Here is a 19,397-nt window from a genome sequence, read left to right as displayed (position 1 = left end):
TGCCAATTGGCCAGCGTTTTATCGCCGAAAACTCTACCATAGTAGAGGGGTTTCTTTTCACGGACCTTCATTTTGATATCCTCACTCCAAAGCGAAGTATTTCGGTTGATGAACCCCTTATCAGGCTTGGTGAACCCGAAGGTTGCGCAAGACACCCTTCACACATCTCTAGCTGAACATTACCCGACTTAGTTTGATTGAAATTTATAAAGTTTATGGAAAATATTCATCTATTAAACAATGGAAAAATGACAATTATCATATAAAAAACAATATGGATGCATCATAACATTAGACAATTCAATAATCAAATGAAAACTTAATGAAACTTTAGTCACTCCAAATTGATCAGAAATTACTTCAACGATTTGGAAAAACGGTGGGGTTACATCATTTTTAGTAGATCTTCAACATATGATCGGTCGCCACCTGGTATTCCGTATCCAGACGTGAGAGATATCCCTCCGAACATGGGTGGCGCGGACTCCCTATGTTTCGGCCAAACCCCAGCTCTTGCAAATTCACGCCGACGCTCCAGGAAGTTACCCATATCCACGATAGCATCTGATCTGTTCCAACCCTGATCATTGGAACATCACTTAATGTCAAAAGGACTAACATATCAAGAAATAACTAAGAATCTTACAAGACTTTGTTCACCAAAATCATATGGGTCCCCAAACGATTGCCATGTGACTTCCTTATCATAGATTGCTTCAATTTTCTTTGTCTGGGGTTTGGCCAATCTGCTATGTAGCTCCTCACGAAACTTTTTGTCAGTTGCATATTTCTTGCATTTCCGCATAATGGCTCGGATCCGTTTTTCAAGGAGTAATTTCTGAAAGAAACCGCGCTTCATTTAATTAAACATTTTTCGCTACCAATTTTGGAAAGAACAACTTACAAATACGTCTGGCTCGCCTGGGGAGTAGTAGAAGCCGCGATTTAATTTCTTGTCAGCTATTTCGCGATCCTTCAACTCATTGGCCAATATGAAAGGATCGTTTATTCCCATATTACGCACTTCGTCTAAACGCCTCTGCGCTTTTTCCAGTCTATTTTTGGCTTGGGTATCTTTGAATCTTTGGATGATTTCTAAACGTCTCGCTCGTTTCTCCATTATCTGAGAAAAGTTTAGAAATATATCAAAAATCAAATGTATTAGTTGTGGTAAATCAAAGAAAAGGGGCCGAAACGATCATGGCTTGATATTATGCTGGATAGTGATTTGAAAGCATCGCAACTCCATCCAGATCAGAAATGGCGCAGTTGATCAAGACGGGTCGACCCCGCTTCTGTACGAGACAAAGGCTGAAGAAGAAGGAGAACCTTATTTGAGCAGATATCGGTATAGAAAGTATTTGGGTATTTCGGGCCCTAAGCATCGTATGGTGGCAGCTTCGTCATTCTTTTCCGATTTTCCGGTTGGATAGCCTTCATGAATGGGTCCTTGAAAGAAATGATCCCTTTAGAACCCTCGCACTTCCCCAACTGAGGCCAGGTTTGGAAAGTACTAATCGAGGCTTTTCATTTGAATTTTGTGTGAAGAAGGTACGTGGTAATTGCTCTTGATGTGAGGAATGACTTAAACTCTATAAACTAGACAAAATAATTAATCCCAAATCTCTAGGGTGTATTATTATTCCGTTAAGGGGAAGTCGCACTGCAACTATTGTGCCCTTTTACTGGTTATAATGTACCCATTAACTACCAGCCTATTAACCGTTAGTATATCCCCTACTTCCAAATCTTTCAACTTTGCATCTGAAATTAATTGTTCTCCCAGGTGCCTCGTCCTACTTTGCACAAGTGCCGAACACTGTCCCAGAACGTGTATAGAGGTTTCAAGACACCCCGCTCAGAACCTGCAGTTTCCCTAAGTAATAGTTTAGTCGGCAGTGACTAGTGAGAATTCCCACTATGATTCGGAGGTTCTGTTGGTAAGGGTTAGGCAGTTCTTTGTGCGCTCGGGTTCGTATCCCTTAATAAAGTGATCTGAACTGTTCCATTCCTGGTAGGCTGACCCAGTATAGTTAAGTCGCATAGCCATAGAAGTTCTCCGGAAGATGCTACTGCGTTATGATTCTAACGATAGACCTAAGCCATACCGGACAACCTGGGGAATTCCACAAGGGTCGGTCCTCGGACTTTTCCTGAGAATTTAGAGATTACAGCTGCCCAAAGGGGTAACTGTTGTCGATTTGGCAAATGATATCGGAGTGACTATCGTGGCACAAGATATTCAGGAAATCGCCATTTTGACAAATAAGACAATTTGGAAAATCAGATCTTGGCTAAAAGGTGCTGGTTTGGTGTTCGCAGAGCATAAAACCGAGGTAGTTCTGATCACTAAACGAAGGAAGCAAACATCTATAAAGATTAGAATTGGCGAAGACTCCGTATATTTGTAGCCAGCGCTCAAATATATAGGAGTCATGATTGACCAAAAACTATACTTTAAGTCACATCTTCAAAGTTTGTTGGCGAAAATGCTGTCAGCAAAGCCATGGGCTCCTTATCTCGAGAGCTGTTACCTCGATTTTGATTTATGCAACTGCTGTTTGATCCTCGGCATTGAAACATAAAGCAAATAGGGAAAAATGCAGGCTCATACCAATTAAATTCATTGCTGAGATCGTGTTCCTACTGTACAGCATAAGATGAAGTAGCATGTGTGATGGCAGGTATGGTTCCCATTGACATCTTGACGAACTGGTCGACGCCTCTATAACCCAAAATATATCATCGGCGAATCCTATCGTCAACAATTGGCACGAACTGCAGTGACAAAAGAGATGGGACAATTCTTTTAAAGAACGCCAGACTCACAGAATTCTCTCAGGTGAATAAACAACGCCATGGAGAGGTTCGAATTGGTGGACCTCGGCGCAAAACCGGGATGTGTGGAGTTCCTTATTAAGGCAGGGCTAGACCGGATACCGGTTGTTGCGCCGTTGATGATGATGATGATGATGATGGAGAGGTTAGCTACGACCTAATACAATTCCGCTGATAGAAATTGTCGCCGAGGCGCAGTTTCACCCGAAAATAACGTGAAGCACATGCTAGCCTCTGAAACATCTTGGAGGGCGAAAAACGAATAAAGGCGATCCACAATAGGAAGGAGGAGCTTCGGAATAAGGTGATAAATAACAATACGAGCCGCAGTTTGTAACTGACCTTGCCTTGCTATATAATACCAAAATAGCAGTCCCAAGGGGTAAGCGAAAAAGAAGGAGATCTAAAACCACCTGAGTTTCACATAATCGTATGTTGCACGTACATATCCAATGGTAGGTTTTGAACAAAATAAAGACTGACCGACACACAGACAACAAAATGGTATTATGGACAGGAGTGAGCTTTAATTTTCTTAAAGCTACTACCCACGATTAGTCTTCAGTCAATCTGGTATCAGTCAATTCCCGCTGGCTAGACTGACAGGCTTTATTTGAAAATTTAGGGAAGCTTTGTTATTTAAACGCCGCATTAGTTAATCAGTCATTGCGTTTATGAAATCAGTAATACTGTCATTCTTACTGATGCCAAACTAATGAAAGATTGATCTTGTACAGAGACCTTTACCCTTACCAACGAAAGTTAATAAGGAACTCCCCCCTGACATCAATCTTTCAGTCCTAGTTGGGCTCCATACGAGAATTTCTGGTGGTATTGCCAAAAAATGGTGGCAATAGAAGAGTATCCCGGTTGGTCAATTCCAAAGTATAGTATCAAATATGATGATTATGTCAATAGAAATTGGGGTTAAACTAGGGGCAGGTGAGGTATAAACGGTGTACTGTAAAAACAAAGCACCTCACCATATCATCATCATCGTTTAATCCATCGGGTTCATATTGTTCCAAGAGATCGTAAAGCTCTTGCTTTCTTCTTGTAACCGGCTTTTCGTACGCTCGTGGAACTTCTATTTCTCCGGGGGACATGAATTGTTCTTCAGACGATGGTACTTCCGAATCATTGAAGGAACTTTCTCTGAAATTATTGTTGTAAGAAAGTCAGTTTTGGCTTTATGCATAACATATTGGCGAGGACAACACCTACCCATCGTCCGTGAAATCCTGTAATGAAATTAATAATAATGTTTAATGAGGGAAGGACGCATATATGTTCTTGAACAATTTAAGTACAGACATGAAACCACGTTTAAATAGTAAATTGAATTTTAGTATATTCTTTTAAAATGAAACCTCAAAGAAAGAAGTACCAACCATTTGCTTTTCTCCTTTTAATTTAGCTGGTTCTGTTTCCTGACCTACATTCAGTTTTACGAAAACCAAACCGAGGGAGAGAAGTGTTTGTTTGGTGTCCGAAGCAGAAATTTTAATGACTAGTTTTCATCCCCCCCACCTCGACCTGCCATGATTGTGCTGAATATGTCGAGCAAGAAAACTGTATAGAGGAGGAGCAAATCCAAGGGCAAAGGGGTATGGAATGTCATTGTGTATCTTCGGGCTAGGGACGAGATAGCAAACTGACCTGTGAGCCATGTGGTTAATGTATTGGTGTGTCGATGGCGCTTAGATGCTTTTCTTGTGTGGGTCTCCCCATTCCATGTGACAAAACATAAACAGCATGCCCATAGCCATGTGCTCGCAATCACGTGGGCGCACACCATTGTAGTGCAACACATACATGACGCTGACAACAGACCTTATACGGCAATTACCGTTGTTGGTCGAAGGTACGCAATGATTTTCCTCCACCGTAACATTTCAAAAAATGCACTGGGAGTCAAATCTCTTGATGCCAAAGAACAAATCCGCTTGATAAAATCAAGCTTTAGTACCACGCCTACATAGGGGTTTTGTCCTTCACGCGACTCGTAAAGAGAGGTCAATTTTGCACTTGTTTTTCATCATCGATGATATCGACTTGGACAGGCAGGAGGATTATTCAAGTTTGAAATTGATACGTCTATTGACCCAGACGATCAAAGCACAGGAAGCAACTATTATAGATAGCTCATTGTCGACTTTATATGGGGTCTCCATCGAAAATATGACTAGCAAGTCTTCCGTGTGAAACTTAAATGTTAAAAAGGATCGGTAAAACACTACAAGACTTTGCAACAGAAGTGGAAGAGCTGGTAGATGTGGTATACGCGGACTTCTCAGCAGACTACTTCGACAGATATAAAATCAGGTCTTTTGTGGACACCATTTGGGATACTGCAACAAGAAGAAATAATATCAGTGACAATATGAAACGCTGGCGACTCCGGTTGGGACCTCCGTGAAACAGGTAAAGAAAAGAGTTAAACTTCGCGTTCCAAAATAATCCATAGGGTGTTGATCACATCAGTGCAGGAGTATCCAGAGCGAAAATCTGTCTGCTCTTTCATGATGCGTTCCAAAATCAATACGATCTGCTGCAGCTTCTGCTTCCGTGACCAACAAAATAACACCGTACAAACTACTTTGAATTTCCTGGGAATTCCCACCGTATCGAAGTTCGGAATTCGAAATTCGAACGCGTCAGGGTCGTCATCACTCGCAGCGGTCAATGAAGCCTTCAATCCCTTTCGTTCATCGATCCGCTGATACGATTCCACAATCAGCCAGAACTTATGACGTCCCTTTGGGACATGGCGCTGCACCCGAGAAAGGATCATTTTTGAAGGCGGCCCAATGATCATTGATATACTCAGGCTGGTTACTCACTATCGACGGTTGATGTTGAACTTGGGGAGTAGCAGCTCTCCAACCCTGCGAGAAGTGGCCGCCAAATAAGCAAATGACCATCTGAGGGTGATCCCTTTTGAAGCCGGTGTCAGCACCTCTCTTGTTATTCACATCAAAAGGACATCTCGTAAATTTTTTGCTGATCGCAAAGTGGTCGTGCCCTACGAGTTGAGGCTTAAAGCTACACTCAAAGCCTTACTTGCTTACTGTAAAAGGTGGGGGCGACTAAAACTGCAAATTTCGAAACTTCACTGCTACTGAAACACTAATAACGCATCGAATATGAACTGACCTCATGGCTACGACCTTTGCCTATTGAAAATGGACTTTGATTAGTTTCTGGAATGCGCGCACTCTTTTCGACAATGGTGTCGAGGGTCATCAGAATGCTTACTTTCTACTACTCCAGCGAGAATTACAATGATTTAAGCTGGATATTCTGGGCCTAAGCACAGTAAGGTGGTAGGACTGTGGAGAGTGTTATGCACCAAGACCTGTGGCAAAGTAACGAAGAAAGGGATACTCTCCTAGGTGGCGTAGGATTATGGCGAAAGAACCCTGGCTTCATAGGATTGTGCTGACTTTCATACCTTGGAATCCACCTGAATAGATTTCGAATTTTTGGTGTAAATATTTGAAATAAAACGTGCATTGGAGCTTTATATAGAACGTTGCATGTGAATGCGGATTAGCTCAAGGATTTCAAATGTGTAAATAAGTAATTCTACTTACGGCATCAAACATAGGGCTTGGTTGCACTCTCAATACTTGTGTGTAAATATTCCGCTTCACCTGGTCTCGAAATCTTTCGTCTCGAGCAAAGCGCTCATATTTTCGAATCAACGCTCTTCTGCGCTTTCCCAACAAAATTTTCTAGAAAAACGATATCATGAAAAACAGGGTAATACTTTTCTATTTATCTTTTACATAGGTCTGGGGCTCATCCTCGCCATAATAGTATGCACGGTGTAGTTTTTTATCAACAATTTCCAAATGAAGAAATTGTTCCGCTTCTTCTGCAGGGTCTGTAAGTTTCATGTCTTCTACTACTTTCAGTCTAGAGAGTGCCTTATAGGCTCGTTTGCGCTCAAGGAAGGTTTGAAATTGTACCTCGACTTCTGCTGCTTTGATTAGTTTTTCAACTTTCTACAGAAGCAGAAGATTTTATTCAATCAGAACCTTAGCATCAAGTTAATTAAGAAATTTGCCTACCGTTGCTTCATCGTCGAAGAATTGGCTGCGACACTTTGCTAGGAGTCCTCGATATCTATCAAGAGTTCTGGATCTCGCCCCGGGGTAGTATATATCGCAATCTTCCTCGTAGTCCGATGAGAAATACTCTAGCTCGGAGTTTGGTATATCATCGTCATAGAAAGAGCTCCCTCTGTTGAAGTTTAATGAAAATAATTGCAAATTTAGAAAATTTTATTAATGACTTAAACATATTGGCACTACCCAAAAAGAAAAATGGTGTCAAAGGGTAGTATATAGTAAGCCCCAGGGCGAAAAGTCGATTGGTACAAATGATGGAGCATAAAACCTGGAAAACGTCTGCTGAAGCAACACCAACGGCTCTACTACCAAACTCTATCTGTACCTTTACATATGGTAGTGATTGTTGGAAGTTCTTTCTTAACGGAAAGCTGCAGACGGTGAAGGATGGAGGCGAGTCTCCCGCCCCTAAAAATGGGACAATTTGAGGTTGAGTAGGGCTGACAATTATAATAATAATAATAATCGTTGGCGCAACAATCCATATTGGATCAGGGCCTTGAAGTGTGTTAGAGCACTTCATTCAAGACCGTAACGGTACACTACAGTATACTGTAGGAGGCAATGTGGTCAGCATTGCGCTCGCCCGAGATTATTATCCTGATTTGACTCAGGTACTCATTCACAGCTGAGTCGACTGGTATCCGACGTCAAATCACGATACAAATCCCACTGCCACCAATGAGATTTGAACCGCGACTTTCCGTACAATAGCCTTGTGCTCTAACCACTCAGCTACCTAGACACAGGGCTGACAACTGCAAGCGGAAAATAACTTAATACGAAACCACAAAAGGAGCCTCGGACTGGATGAATTCTTGTCATGAAACGTCCACGCCCAGCAGCTAACTGATACTCTGTCCCAATAAAAGGCTGATGCAACAGCATTTCAAAAGATACGCTGGATTTCCTGAAGAAGAGCTACTAAACTATATATTATAGCGGCCAACCAGTAAACCATATGTTCAGAATACGTTTCTTAGTTAGCCAAAAAATGAAAACTGCTGTTATCGGCTTTGAAATCATAAGCGAAAAGCTATGCACTCTACGTTTGCGAGGCAAATTTAGAAATGCAAGTCTCATTAACGTTCACGCCCCTACAGAGGGGACTGCAGAGTCGCAGGAGGACACCTTCTACAAGGCAGTAGAGCGAACCTTAGGAGTTTATCCAAGTATGATATAGGATAAGAAACGGAACCCGTATTCAGGCGATACGTCAGCTCCCATAGCTTACATAAAAACACCAATGATAACGGGCTGCGGATTATTCAGTTAGCAGTATGACACGAAATGATTGTTGGTAGTACCTGATTTGCGCGGAATGCGATCCACAAATATACATGGACCTCTCCAGACCGGACCACTTTTAACCAAATTGACGTTGATTGAACGCCTGTACCTCTTAGCCTGACGAATGTCGGAACATATACCAGTGGCAATATAGACTCGGATCGTTATCTCGTTGGCATATTGCTCCGGACTCGAATTACAGCATCGCCTAGTATCACTTATGACAATCAAGTGAGAATGTACACCGAAGCTATCTACAACAACCCTCTCCGTAACACCTATAAGGGGCAAACGGATGTCGCCATAACCGCAGCTAACAGAGTCCCTGGAGATGAAGAATCAACAAGTGTCACGACCGTCAGGTTGCGGATAAAATCCGACTCAACAGGTTGCGATGGTCGGGTCACTTAATCCACTTGGATGCGGATGATCCAGCCCGGAAAGTCTATAAGGACCATATCTGGGGTAGAAAAAGAAACGAGGCAGACCCTTCGTAAGATGGAGCGATGGTGTAGGTCAGGACGCCAGCTTTTAGGGATATCGAATTGGTGGACCTCGGCGCAAAACCGGGATGTCTGGAATTCCTTCTTAAGGCAGGCCTAGACCGGATACCGATTGTTGCGCCGTTAATAATGTTGAAAAACTAAAGTAACCATTTGACGGTAGAGGTTTTAATTGTGGGCGCTATTGCAACAATATCAATTTGCTAAGTTCAAGGCAATCACAGTTATAAACACTACGGAAGCAAATTCGATTTCACACTGTAAAACATCGACTATATCTGGGTCTCATATATCTTGAAGAGATTGGTCAGGAACAATCAGATCTACTTAATAATGCGGCAACCACCTTCCAGGTAGAAAAACCGACGCCGTTTAAGCAAATTTTGGTAGGAGAATTTCATCCTGAATATACTTTTTGGAGGCAAATAGTGAAAACATTAGGACTTTGTATGATTTCTTACTTTCTAGCAGTATTTTGGAAGTAAGATTGATTTCGCATTAAAGGGTTGTTTTCATAGAAGGCAACAGACATTATTTGGGTTTAGAAGTTGCAGGAACAAAAGGGTCATCCCATAAATAGAATCGAACGATGGTGTGGCACTGAATCGTGAACCCCAATCACAATGAAGAAAAAACCTACAAAAAATTGACGTACTCTGAAACAGATACGGCATCATCTTCTGGTACAGGTTCGCCCTCTGCATCAGCTTCTTCCTCATCTGCCGCTTCGTCTCCTCCAGCCTCTTCTTCGTCTTCCGTAACGTAAGTCTCTTCATCGTCGTCGTCAAGATCACTATCACCGAGCAACACTGGGATTGGAGGTGGCGGTTTCTCCAATTCAGGTACCAAAAATTTTCCGACATTTCTTAGAATCACCTCTTTAATCTCCTCACGATAGTCAGGATCAAGACTATACCTTTCATATTTTCGCCTGATTGCTCTTCGACGTTTTCTTAATAGTCTTTTCTAAGGAATTAAATACAAACAGATGAAAACCCTTAACAGAAAAGCGTATCATACATAAGTCCACGGTTCAAACTCTTCGTAATAAAAGGATCTGTGTAATTTTTTATCAGCAATTTCCATTTTTTCCAATATAAAGGCTTCTTGTGTTGGATCCTCCATTTCCATTTCTTCAACTTTCTTGTAACGACGGTATGCCTTAGCAGCCCGTTTTTTTAAGAAATATTCCTGAAATTCTTTAAGGATTCTGTCACGTTCTGCTTGTTTCTCGTCGGCCTAACGAAAAGGCTGGGTTTGAAATTTGTAATACACAGAAAAATCAAATCAAAACGGTTACATCTTCATCATCTTCATTGATTTGCAATTTCATTAATCTGAATATCAAAGCCTTTTTTGTGTTGGTTAAAGGTGGAACATAGTCTCCGACATCACTTTCGACAAATTCGGATGAGAAGAAATCGTCCTCTGAAGGAGGAACGCCGTCATCATTGAAAGAACTTTCTCTGTAACCAAAATGGATAGGTTAAATCAAACCTTCACGAAAATATATGATGCTATAATAATCGTAGGCGTGAGTTATCACAATCTTGGCGGATGCTGGATTTTGCCTAATACTAGCATTAAGTGTTGTTGTGTGGTATGTGGCGTTTAGTTAGAACATGCCGGTCCCAAAACATGCTGTAAGCAGAACTGTCAAATACTGCCTGCAGCTCATACCGGTAAACCGGACATGTTTCCATAATCAGCGCATGCTTATATGCAAGGCTTTTATGAATCACCGTACATACAGCATGTATTACACCGGCGCCATTACAGTAAAACCAGAAATGAGATGATCCAACATCTCTGACGCCGAACCACACATTCTGCACTGGTTGTTGTCCACCCACTTTTTCCTTATGAGCCTATAAATCCTTCTTTCTCAGGAAAAAGCTCTCCAGCACATAGCCATCTGTTTGACAAATGTAAATCGACAAATGGGCACCAAAGATAATTCACATGTTTCCATTCATCGATCTGCTCCTGACCTGACTTCACTTCACTCAGAGGATTGAAAGATTGATCCTTCAAGTTAAGTGGAGTCAGTCCACAATCTGCCGAATGCAAGGGACTCGCCTGCTCTTCGCTGTCAAAATAAGTGCACAGCGAGTCGACTTGGCGGTAATATTGTGCCGCAACGTCAACCACGCCCCTGCCTCGGGACATCCGAAGACCGAGCGGATGGTGGACTTATTACCCACAGAAAAACAAAAGCTGTACGACCTGGGCTTAGAACTTCTAGGGCTCAAGTTCAACAGCGAAACGCAAGGGGCGCCATGTCGGAAGATGGTACTCCGACACTGGAGAAGACATGGATGTACGGGGGCAGATTCGCGGTTTGCAAAGAGGGAACAGCCATTTGGGACATATCGTGGTTGTCCAAGCATCACTGCAAGCCGATGGAAGAACTCCAGAGGCAGTCGTGACGTCAGGATACTTCCCAGGAGATGACACGTGGATCCCACCAAAATTAGTCGAAGTTCTGCTAGACAAAGGACACCTGATTATCAATATGGCTCACCTACAAGTGGGTGATTACATCAGAAGCGAAATAGAGCTAGTAACATTGGTGGAAAACCTCAATAGAGTCATCATCGATACATACGAGACTAGCTGTCCGATTGAAACAGTCAAGCCATCAAGAAATGTACTCTGGTGTAGGAGGAACCTGGCCAGAATGACAGCGGAGATCTGAAAATATAATACATATCTGAAAACTCTTCAACCGGACAAACGAATTCGGCAACTGGCAGAGACTGTGCACTGACAACGTATAGCAACCCGATGAGTTAAGAAAAACGGAATAGCTTGAGAGAATTCTGTGAAAGGATAGCTATAGGCAAAAACAAAGCAATATCTTCAGTCTGTCTGAAGAAGGAAGATTAGACATTTAGCGAGAATAAAGAGTACAGGGTACATGTGCTTCTCAGAATTTATCTCCCGGGATCCTATCCCTCGACGGAAGACAGACAAGAAAAAACTGAATTGAGCTGAAACTAGCAAAAGAGGTATGCTCGGAGTCTAGGGAGCTTAGTTGTAATGGTATACATTACAATGGGTATTATAATATGACGACATTTTTTCGACTTTTTTCGATAACATGGCAAATGTTTATTAAAAAACGATTAGCAGCATCCATTAATACATATTATGGGATACTTATATATAGTACTATTCGGTAAGAAGTGCAAGCTTGGTCGCCTAAGAGCCATTATATTACATGGCATGAAAAGAGTAACAGAGATCAAAAATTTGGGAAACACACTGGACCCAAAGCTACCTAGGCAGGCACATGTTGAAAACATACGCTTGGAAGCTTACAAAATACTTTGCAGGTTTATAGCGAAAGTGCTGCACTGGGTATACATTGCAATAGTAAGCCCAATGCTTACCTATGGGGCAGAAAGAACTGAACTCAGCACAACAGCCAAGGAGTTACACAAACTTACAACTGTATAAGTGGGGCAATGAAGACATCCAAGACGACATCCCTAGAGGTCCTTCCGGGATTGACTGCTCTCCATCCGCACATGAAGATGCAAGAAAGGAGGACGCTCTTCAGAATATCTGGGAGTACCAGCGAGGCGGGGAGCTACCTAAATCGAAGGAAGATTGATATTCTTTCTAGACTGTATCTCGAATTAGTGATACCAAGGGATAACATGAAGTTTTATTTCGATATAAAGTTTGAAGCACATTGGAGTAACAGGCATACAGTTAAACCAGAAGCTGACTACTTAGTACTTATTACTTAACAGCAGAAGGAGCGGGTGCCGAGGTCATTGGTTCGTCCTTTTAACTAATTGGTATAACAAATTCCAAGCGGAAATATACGCCATAGGTAGATGTGCCTCCTTCAATCTCGAAAGGAACTCTAGGGAGCAGAACATTGCTATTCTAACCGAAACTCAATCGGCTATTAGGGCACTTAGATCAAACCAGGTGAATTACCAACTGGTATAGGAATGCTTTAATCTGGGATCTAAGCCATGTTGTATTATGATAGAAGGCAACGAGGCAGCAGATGAGTTTACCTGGAAAGAAACAGGGACGCGCTACACGATCCATTTTCTTGCGCCGGCCTCCTGTCAGGCCGCTAGCTGTGTCCGCGATCGTTCAATGTGTCGGTAGAGGCGAATTCGCCTCCTGGAAAAGGTAGGAATGTCTATGGATACTATCTGTAGATTCTGTGAGGAGAGTCACGAAATCTTCACACATGTTCTGGGGCAGTGCAGAGTAGATTGAGGCACCTGGCAGAATACTTAATACCAGATGTCAGGTTGAAACACTTGGAGGTAGAGAACATAATAAAGTTCCTGTCGATTATAAGCTTGAATAGGTATACTATTTCCAGTAAAAGGGCACAATAGTTATTTTAAGACGCGGTGTGTCCTCTCTATGAAAGCACCTCAAAGCTCCAAAATGATGTTCTGTATTTGATAGGACCAACTCAGCGTAGTATATTATTGTATGACCTATTAGGATCTGACCATGAGTTTTGGATGTGGCCCTGAACGGTTGAACCGATTGACATTGACCTATAAGTTCTGGCTTAAGAATAAAAAATAATAGACGACTAAAAGGAATAGAAATTTGTGTTCTAGCAACCTGCACATTTTGAAACTATACTGCTACCAAAACGTCAACGACGCCTTGTGTAGGAACTGACATCCTTCGGCTATCGAAAACGGACTATAATTGGCTTCTCAAATGCGCGCACGCTCCTCGATAACGGTATCGAGGGTTCTCTCCAACTCGAGCGAGAATTCAAATGATATAAGCTGGACATTCTAGGCTTAAGCACTATAACATACGGATACGGACTGTTCCTTCAAATAAAAGAGGAATGATCTCGAATTATTCATTGCTCAGAACTATTCATTGTTGTACTTGCAATGGAGATATTTCCACTCGTATGGAAATTCTGAGAATCCGAAACTGGGTATGCGCGTGCTCCTTGCTGTTATACAGATAATGGCTAAACTAATCTTGGAACGCATCAAAGAACACCTCGAAAACTTGATCTTGACTTTCACTAAGGGCCCTTCCAGCTTGGCCACATCAACACCCTATGGATCATTTTGGAACAATGCGCGTGGTTTACATTTTCGCTTCACCTGCTCTTCATTGATTTCAGTCTACAAGACAATATTCCGCTGGTTTCTCGCTACAACAGTGAGACCTGGGCAATGAATTAGGTCGGGGCAATCTATCCCTTCAGGTGGTGAGTCCTCAGATGAATTGCAGGGCAGTAAAAGAGGATTCCCGATGGTGAGTCAGACGAGCGAGGATGCGATCGTTGAAGCGAGGAGAATGATGGCGGAAACTTGTGCAGGCGTAGCGCTTACATGAGACTGTCACTGTAGTCAGAAGATACCATTCACAAAATTAAAAGGTCAAATCGAAGTAGGTACAGGACGATTACTAAGAGTTCGCCATTACAAAGTAGCAATCCTGAAAGCTACCAAACATAAAGCGCTGGAGGCAAATTCCCGCAAAGGCCATTATGTTACCAAATACCACCTAAAGTGATGGCGCTTCAACAACACTTACTCTTCTGGTGGAGACTCAAACATCATCAATTGAAGCTCCCCCTCTCGGAAAGGTACACCCTAAAAAATATGTAGTTTAGATCTTAGATAGGGTAAGACTAATTTTAAGAACGGAGGGGTATATGCTTAAGAATATACGAACTTCTTCTGGTAAAACTGCCATCGCTTGGATTTCTTCATCATAAAGGTAGTCCTCCTAAAAGGAATAGGTGAAAATATCAGTGGAAAGGATACAAACAAGGGTGTAATGTAATGTAGTTAGCTATGGTACAAGCACTAAGATCAACCTTACCAATCTGGCGTCCGGATCCAACTGTAATTTAAACCGAAATTTGAAATGCATAAATTAGCAGACTAGAAATAGATTAAATGGCTATTATACTTACTTGGAAATCTACCTCGTCCTCTAAGTCTTCTCCTTCAAAGTCTTCTTCTTCAACCTCTTGTTCCTCGTACATAAACTCACTGTCCTCCAAACCAAAGTGTTCGCCCTCGTAGCCTCCTTCATCGAATTCCCCCTCCTCAAACTCTCCCTCTTCATAGATTCCTTCCTCATACTCCTCTTCGAACTCTTGTCCCTCATCGCCATAGTAATCCTCATCCCCTTCGTAACCTTCCTCCTCATAGTATTGCTGCTCTTCGTCTTCATACTCATCATCTTGTCTACATAGCATTTCCCTGATAGTGATAAAAATTAACCCCCTAAAGTAACTAGAAAAGCACTTTTCAGGTGATCCTTACATTTTGGCCTTGTATAAATTCCAACAATTTCACTTCTTTAAAAATGGAAAAACTCACGAAAACTTCGATAGTTATTTAGTAGTATTTTATTCACGAAAAATTTAATTCGAAAAAAAAATAGATTACACTTTTTGATTAGATACTAAACATGAAATAGTCAGTTTGAAGTTGATTTAAAATTAAATGGTAGCTGTTCGACTGATTAAAAACGGGGAGGGTCAATAAAGGAATTTATCATTATTTACTGTAAATGTAAATAACAGGCACAATCACTATCAGCGGCAGTGATCTGCCCAGAACTGAGCGATCAACGCTATTAGCCAATGGAGAACTGCGTTATGAAATTGCTTCACGCATTAACGCAACCTGGATGAAGTGGCGTTCCACAACGGGTGTTCTTTGTGATCGACGTATCAACGGACGTCTCAAATCAAAAATTTACCGCAATGTTGTCCGTCCTGTCGCTCTCTATGGTTCTGAGAGTTGGCCAACTATAAAAGACAATGAACGGCATCTTACGGTAATGGAGATGAAGATGTTACGTTGGACTAGTGGCGTGACACGTTTTGAGCACATCCGAAATGAGGATATCCGCGATCTTTATGGGGTTGCACCGATCATGGAAAAGTTGCAAGAGAGGCGTCTTCGATGGTATGGTCACGCAATTCGTGCTAACGAGAATTCACTTGCCAAGATTGGTCTGAACATCGAAGTCGATGGCAAACGACCAAAAGGCAGGCTTAAACAACGGTGGCTCGATACGCTGGATGGGGATTTAAAAGCCTCGAGATTGCACCCAGATCAGGCATTCGATAGAGCCAAATGGCGAAACCGATCATGACGAGCCGACCCCGCTTGTGAACGGGACAAAGGCTGAAGAAAAAGAAGAAGACTGTAAATGTAAATCAATAATCACTCGAAAAATGTATCGCCCATTGGTGAGGATAAAATTGAAAGAGTTCGATTGCTTAAGTATTTCTAGAGCTAGTTAGAGGCTATTCTTTGGGTAACCATCAAATGGCATACCATCTAGTAACCATCAAAAGAGAAGAATACCTGACGATGCAATGGTAAAAAAAAGAATAGACCGCACCGTAAGAGAGAAGAAAGAAATCCAGGATACTGAGGTGTTGGACTCCACACAGCCAGTCAATTCATTTGTTTCGTTTCGTTTCGTGACATGGGTACATTATGGGGAGGTGAGGTCCATATCAGTACAGATTCAGATAGATTGGTTTTAAGAAGCACTCTATTTTGAATGATCTGCGAGGAACCAAGGTCTTAAAGACCTGATCTACCTTGCAGAACTATGTGGCAAAGAGGCAGGAACCGCATGTCGACTTGAAATGGAGCTGCACTTAGGCACTCATTAATCTTTACTTATGGGTTGGTCATGGAAAGGGAGTTAAGTGTGACTCACTGCTTGGAAAAATAGACATATACATATGAAGGTTATAATATGGTAATTAGAAAAGAATATCTGTGGCAAAGCTAATGTAGTCCCGTTATTCGAATTTTGACAATCGGCGTTAACCGCACTATGAAGCCAGTTGGTATAGTATCCCATCAGATGCTCCTTAACCGCGATGGACTGAATGAAACTTTTCTGATATTGACGCCAAAGCACGTGAACATCATTAGTAACAAAGCAGATCCTTTCAATCATCATCATCGACGGCACAACAACCGGTATCCGGTCTAGGTCTGCCTTAATAACAAACTCCACACACCCTGGTTTTGCGCCGAGGTCCGCCAATTCGATATCCTTAGAAGCTGTTTGGCGGTCTAACCTACGCCATCGCTCCATCTCGCGCAGGATCTTCCTCGTCTTTTTTTTTCTACCACAGATATTGCCCTAGTGGGGAAGTCTATCCCCACCTAGATTATCCTCATCCATATGGATTAGGTGACCCAGCCACCGCAACCTGTTGAGCCGGATTTTATCCACAACTGCACGGTCGCTCATAGATTTCGTTGTTATGTAGGTTAAGTCCATCCTAATGTAGGAGGCCAAAAATTCTTGGGAGGATTCTTCTCTCGAACGCAGTCTAGAGTTCCAACCCAGGTCTCTGAGAAAAACATGAGTCTTGTACAGTAAGATCTTTGACCCTATGGTGAGATGTTTCGAGCGAAACAGTTTTTGTTAGCTGGCATGGGCTCTATTGGTTGTCAACAATCGTGCGCGGATTCCATCATCGTAGCTGTTATCGGTTGTGATTTTTCACCCTAGATAGGAGAAGTTATCAACGGTCACAAAGTTGTAGTCTCCTATCTTTATTGTTCTCGTTTGATCAGTGCCATTTGATGCTGTTGGTTCTTTGGTTTTTGCTGGTGACGTTACCACCATGTACTTCGTATTGCCCTCATTATTGTGTAACCCACGGTCTCGCGCCGATTGTCGCCTGCTCTATCTGGGTGAAGGCAGATTATAAATCTCGAGAATATCTTATAGATGGTATTCTACAACTAATACCCCTATAATTACTGTCACACGGTCGAACATCAGATTTCCCTCTTTGTCTCGGCACTGGTGACTTACTGGTAAAACTTCCACACCTGGTGCGATTGCTTCCTGTACTTCTCGAGTTGCCAGACCTTTTGGTTCTCCCAAGCTGCCTTTTTCTGGTGCGGATTCGAGGTGATGCTATTATTCAAGCTGGGAGCATTTCAACGAGACAGTGACCCCTATATGCTCTGACATTCATCAAGGCTGAGAGGTACCAAAATTCGATTAGCACTCGGTCAATTTGGTTCGAAGCGGTCCAATCTTGAGAGGTGTGTTTGTTTTTGGACCGTTTTCCCCGCGAATCAGGTACTTCCAACAATCATTGCGTGCGAGACTATTAGTTGGATAATCGGCAGTCTATTGTCATTGGTAGGTTTATGTAAGTTATGGAAACCGACGTATGGCCTGAATACGGGTTCCATCCCTACTTGGTTGTTGTGTTTCAGGTATGATCTTGATATCATACCTGAAACACGCTTCGAGGGTCCGTTCTACCGCCTGGAACATATACTACACTTCACTGCCCTGGAATACGCTGATTCACATTCTCTCCCGATCTACTTTCGGTGCAAAACCAACTGGTTATTATGCAAACCAAAAAAAAACGCCATCTGGAATACAATGACCTGTATTGATGAATACAAATTTGATAATGTTGAGAATTGCTAAGTCCAAGTAAGGACAAAAATCCAGTTGGCGAATAATACTTACTACTGCCATTGTCGTCGTCGTGGAGGCTATACCGACCATTTCGTGATCCATGGACCGTCTGATTTGATGAATTCAACGGGGAGGTCATCTATTCCTAGTGCCTTATGCATTTTTTGACATTTGGTTATTTCTTGAATGTTGGCGCTTCAATGTTTCCATTATGCTTCTTCAATTAATCGTCAAAATGTTTTCACCCCTTTCTTACTACTAAGTCCTCTGTATTCTAACCAAAGTACATGTACAGGAAGACGGCGGAGAGAGGCGGCGGCATCAACAACACCACGCCGCACTCCAGACAAAAGTTTCAGTACTCGCCGAAGCGCTCTTTTCCACCGTCCAGCTCAGGACATTGCTAGACTGATTCAGATCAGTACTGGCAATGCCAGCAGACGGGTGAGAAATAAAGTGCAGAGGGTTTATAGAAATCATGCCATCCCCAGTAAAACACCCGTAGTTGAAATTCTGAACACACTAAAGCAGACATTTTCTGTCGTATGCAGTCGGTTATGACGGTATGGCGAAATTCACTCCAGACGTGTCCAGAATGCAACATATGGAGCTTTTTCAGCGGATAAATATTGGGATGAACTTTGGAGGTTGACCGCCCAGCATGCTGAGTGGATCACCGCTGAAGGCAACCGCCACGCCTGGCATGAATTTTGCCGATGGGAGTTCGAAGAGCCATAAACCGCTCGAAGAACTGGAGGGGAGATATCTGGATCAGGTGCAGAACTTCTGGAACAAGTTCACCACTATTGTCGGTTGGCACACAGCATAAATCAGGTGATTAGTCGGCCGGAAGAATTTTCACCCTTCCTCACTGCGGGGATTATCTACCTTATCCCTTAGAAGGACACGGTGCATGACCCCGCAGATACAAGACCGAATACTTGCTTACCAACCCTCTACAAATTCATAACGTCCATTATTAGTGGAAGGCTCGTTGCGCACCTCGAGACCAACAACATTCTGTCCGAGGAGCAGAAAGGCTGCCGAGTTGAGTCAAGGGGTTGTAAAGAGCAACTCATTATCGATCCGGTAGTTGTAGAAGAAGCAACTAGAGGCCAAATAAACCCTTTTAGTTGCTATATCAATTATTCCAAGGCTTTCGATATCG

General features: G+C 42.4%; 1 protein-coding gene across 1 annotated transcript; it reads right to left on the bottom strand.

The window, feature by feature from the left end:
* Positions 1–622: 622 nt before the first annotated feature.
* LOC119650964 (probable serine/threonine-protein kinase kinX) lies at positions 623–14,996 on the bottom strand. Its single transcript, XM_038054218.1, has 14 exons — positions 14,709–14,996; positions 14,615–14,635; positions 14,465–14,518; positions 14,324–14,382; positions 10,068–10,233; positions 9,788–10,006; positions 9,423–9,733; positions 6,915–7,086; positions 6,630–6,848; positions 6,435–6,575; positions 4,063–4,079; positions 3,822–3,993; positions 905–1,123; positions 623–838 (listed from the first exon to the last, which is right to left on the bottom strand). The coding sequence occupies exons 1-14, from the start codon at positions 14,994–14,996 to the stop codon at positions 623–625; spliced, it is 2,274 nt and encodes a 757-aa protein (XP_037910146.1).
* Positions 14,997–19,397: the final 4,401 nt, after the last annotated feature.

Source organism: Hermetia illucens, chromosome 3, assembly GCF_905115235.1.
Source record: "Hermetia illucens chromosome 3, iHerIll2.2.curated.20191125, whole genome shotgun sequence".
NCBI lineage: Eukaryota > Metazoa > Arthropoda > Insecta > Diptera > Stratiomyidae > Hermetia > Hermetia illucens.
The sequence above is the reverse complement of the archived record's forward strand: the minus strand, read 5'-3'. Positions and strand labels throughout refer to the sequence as shown.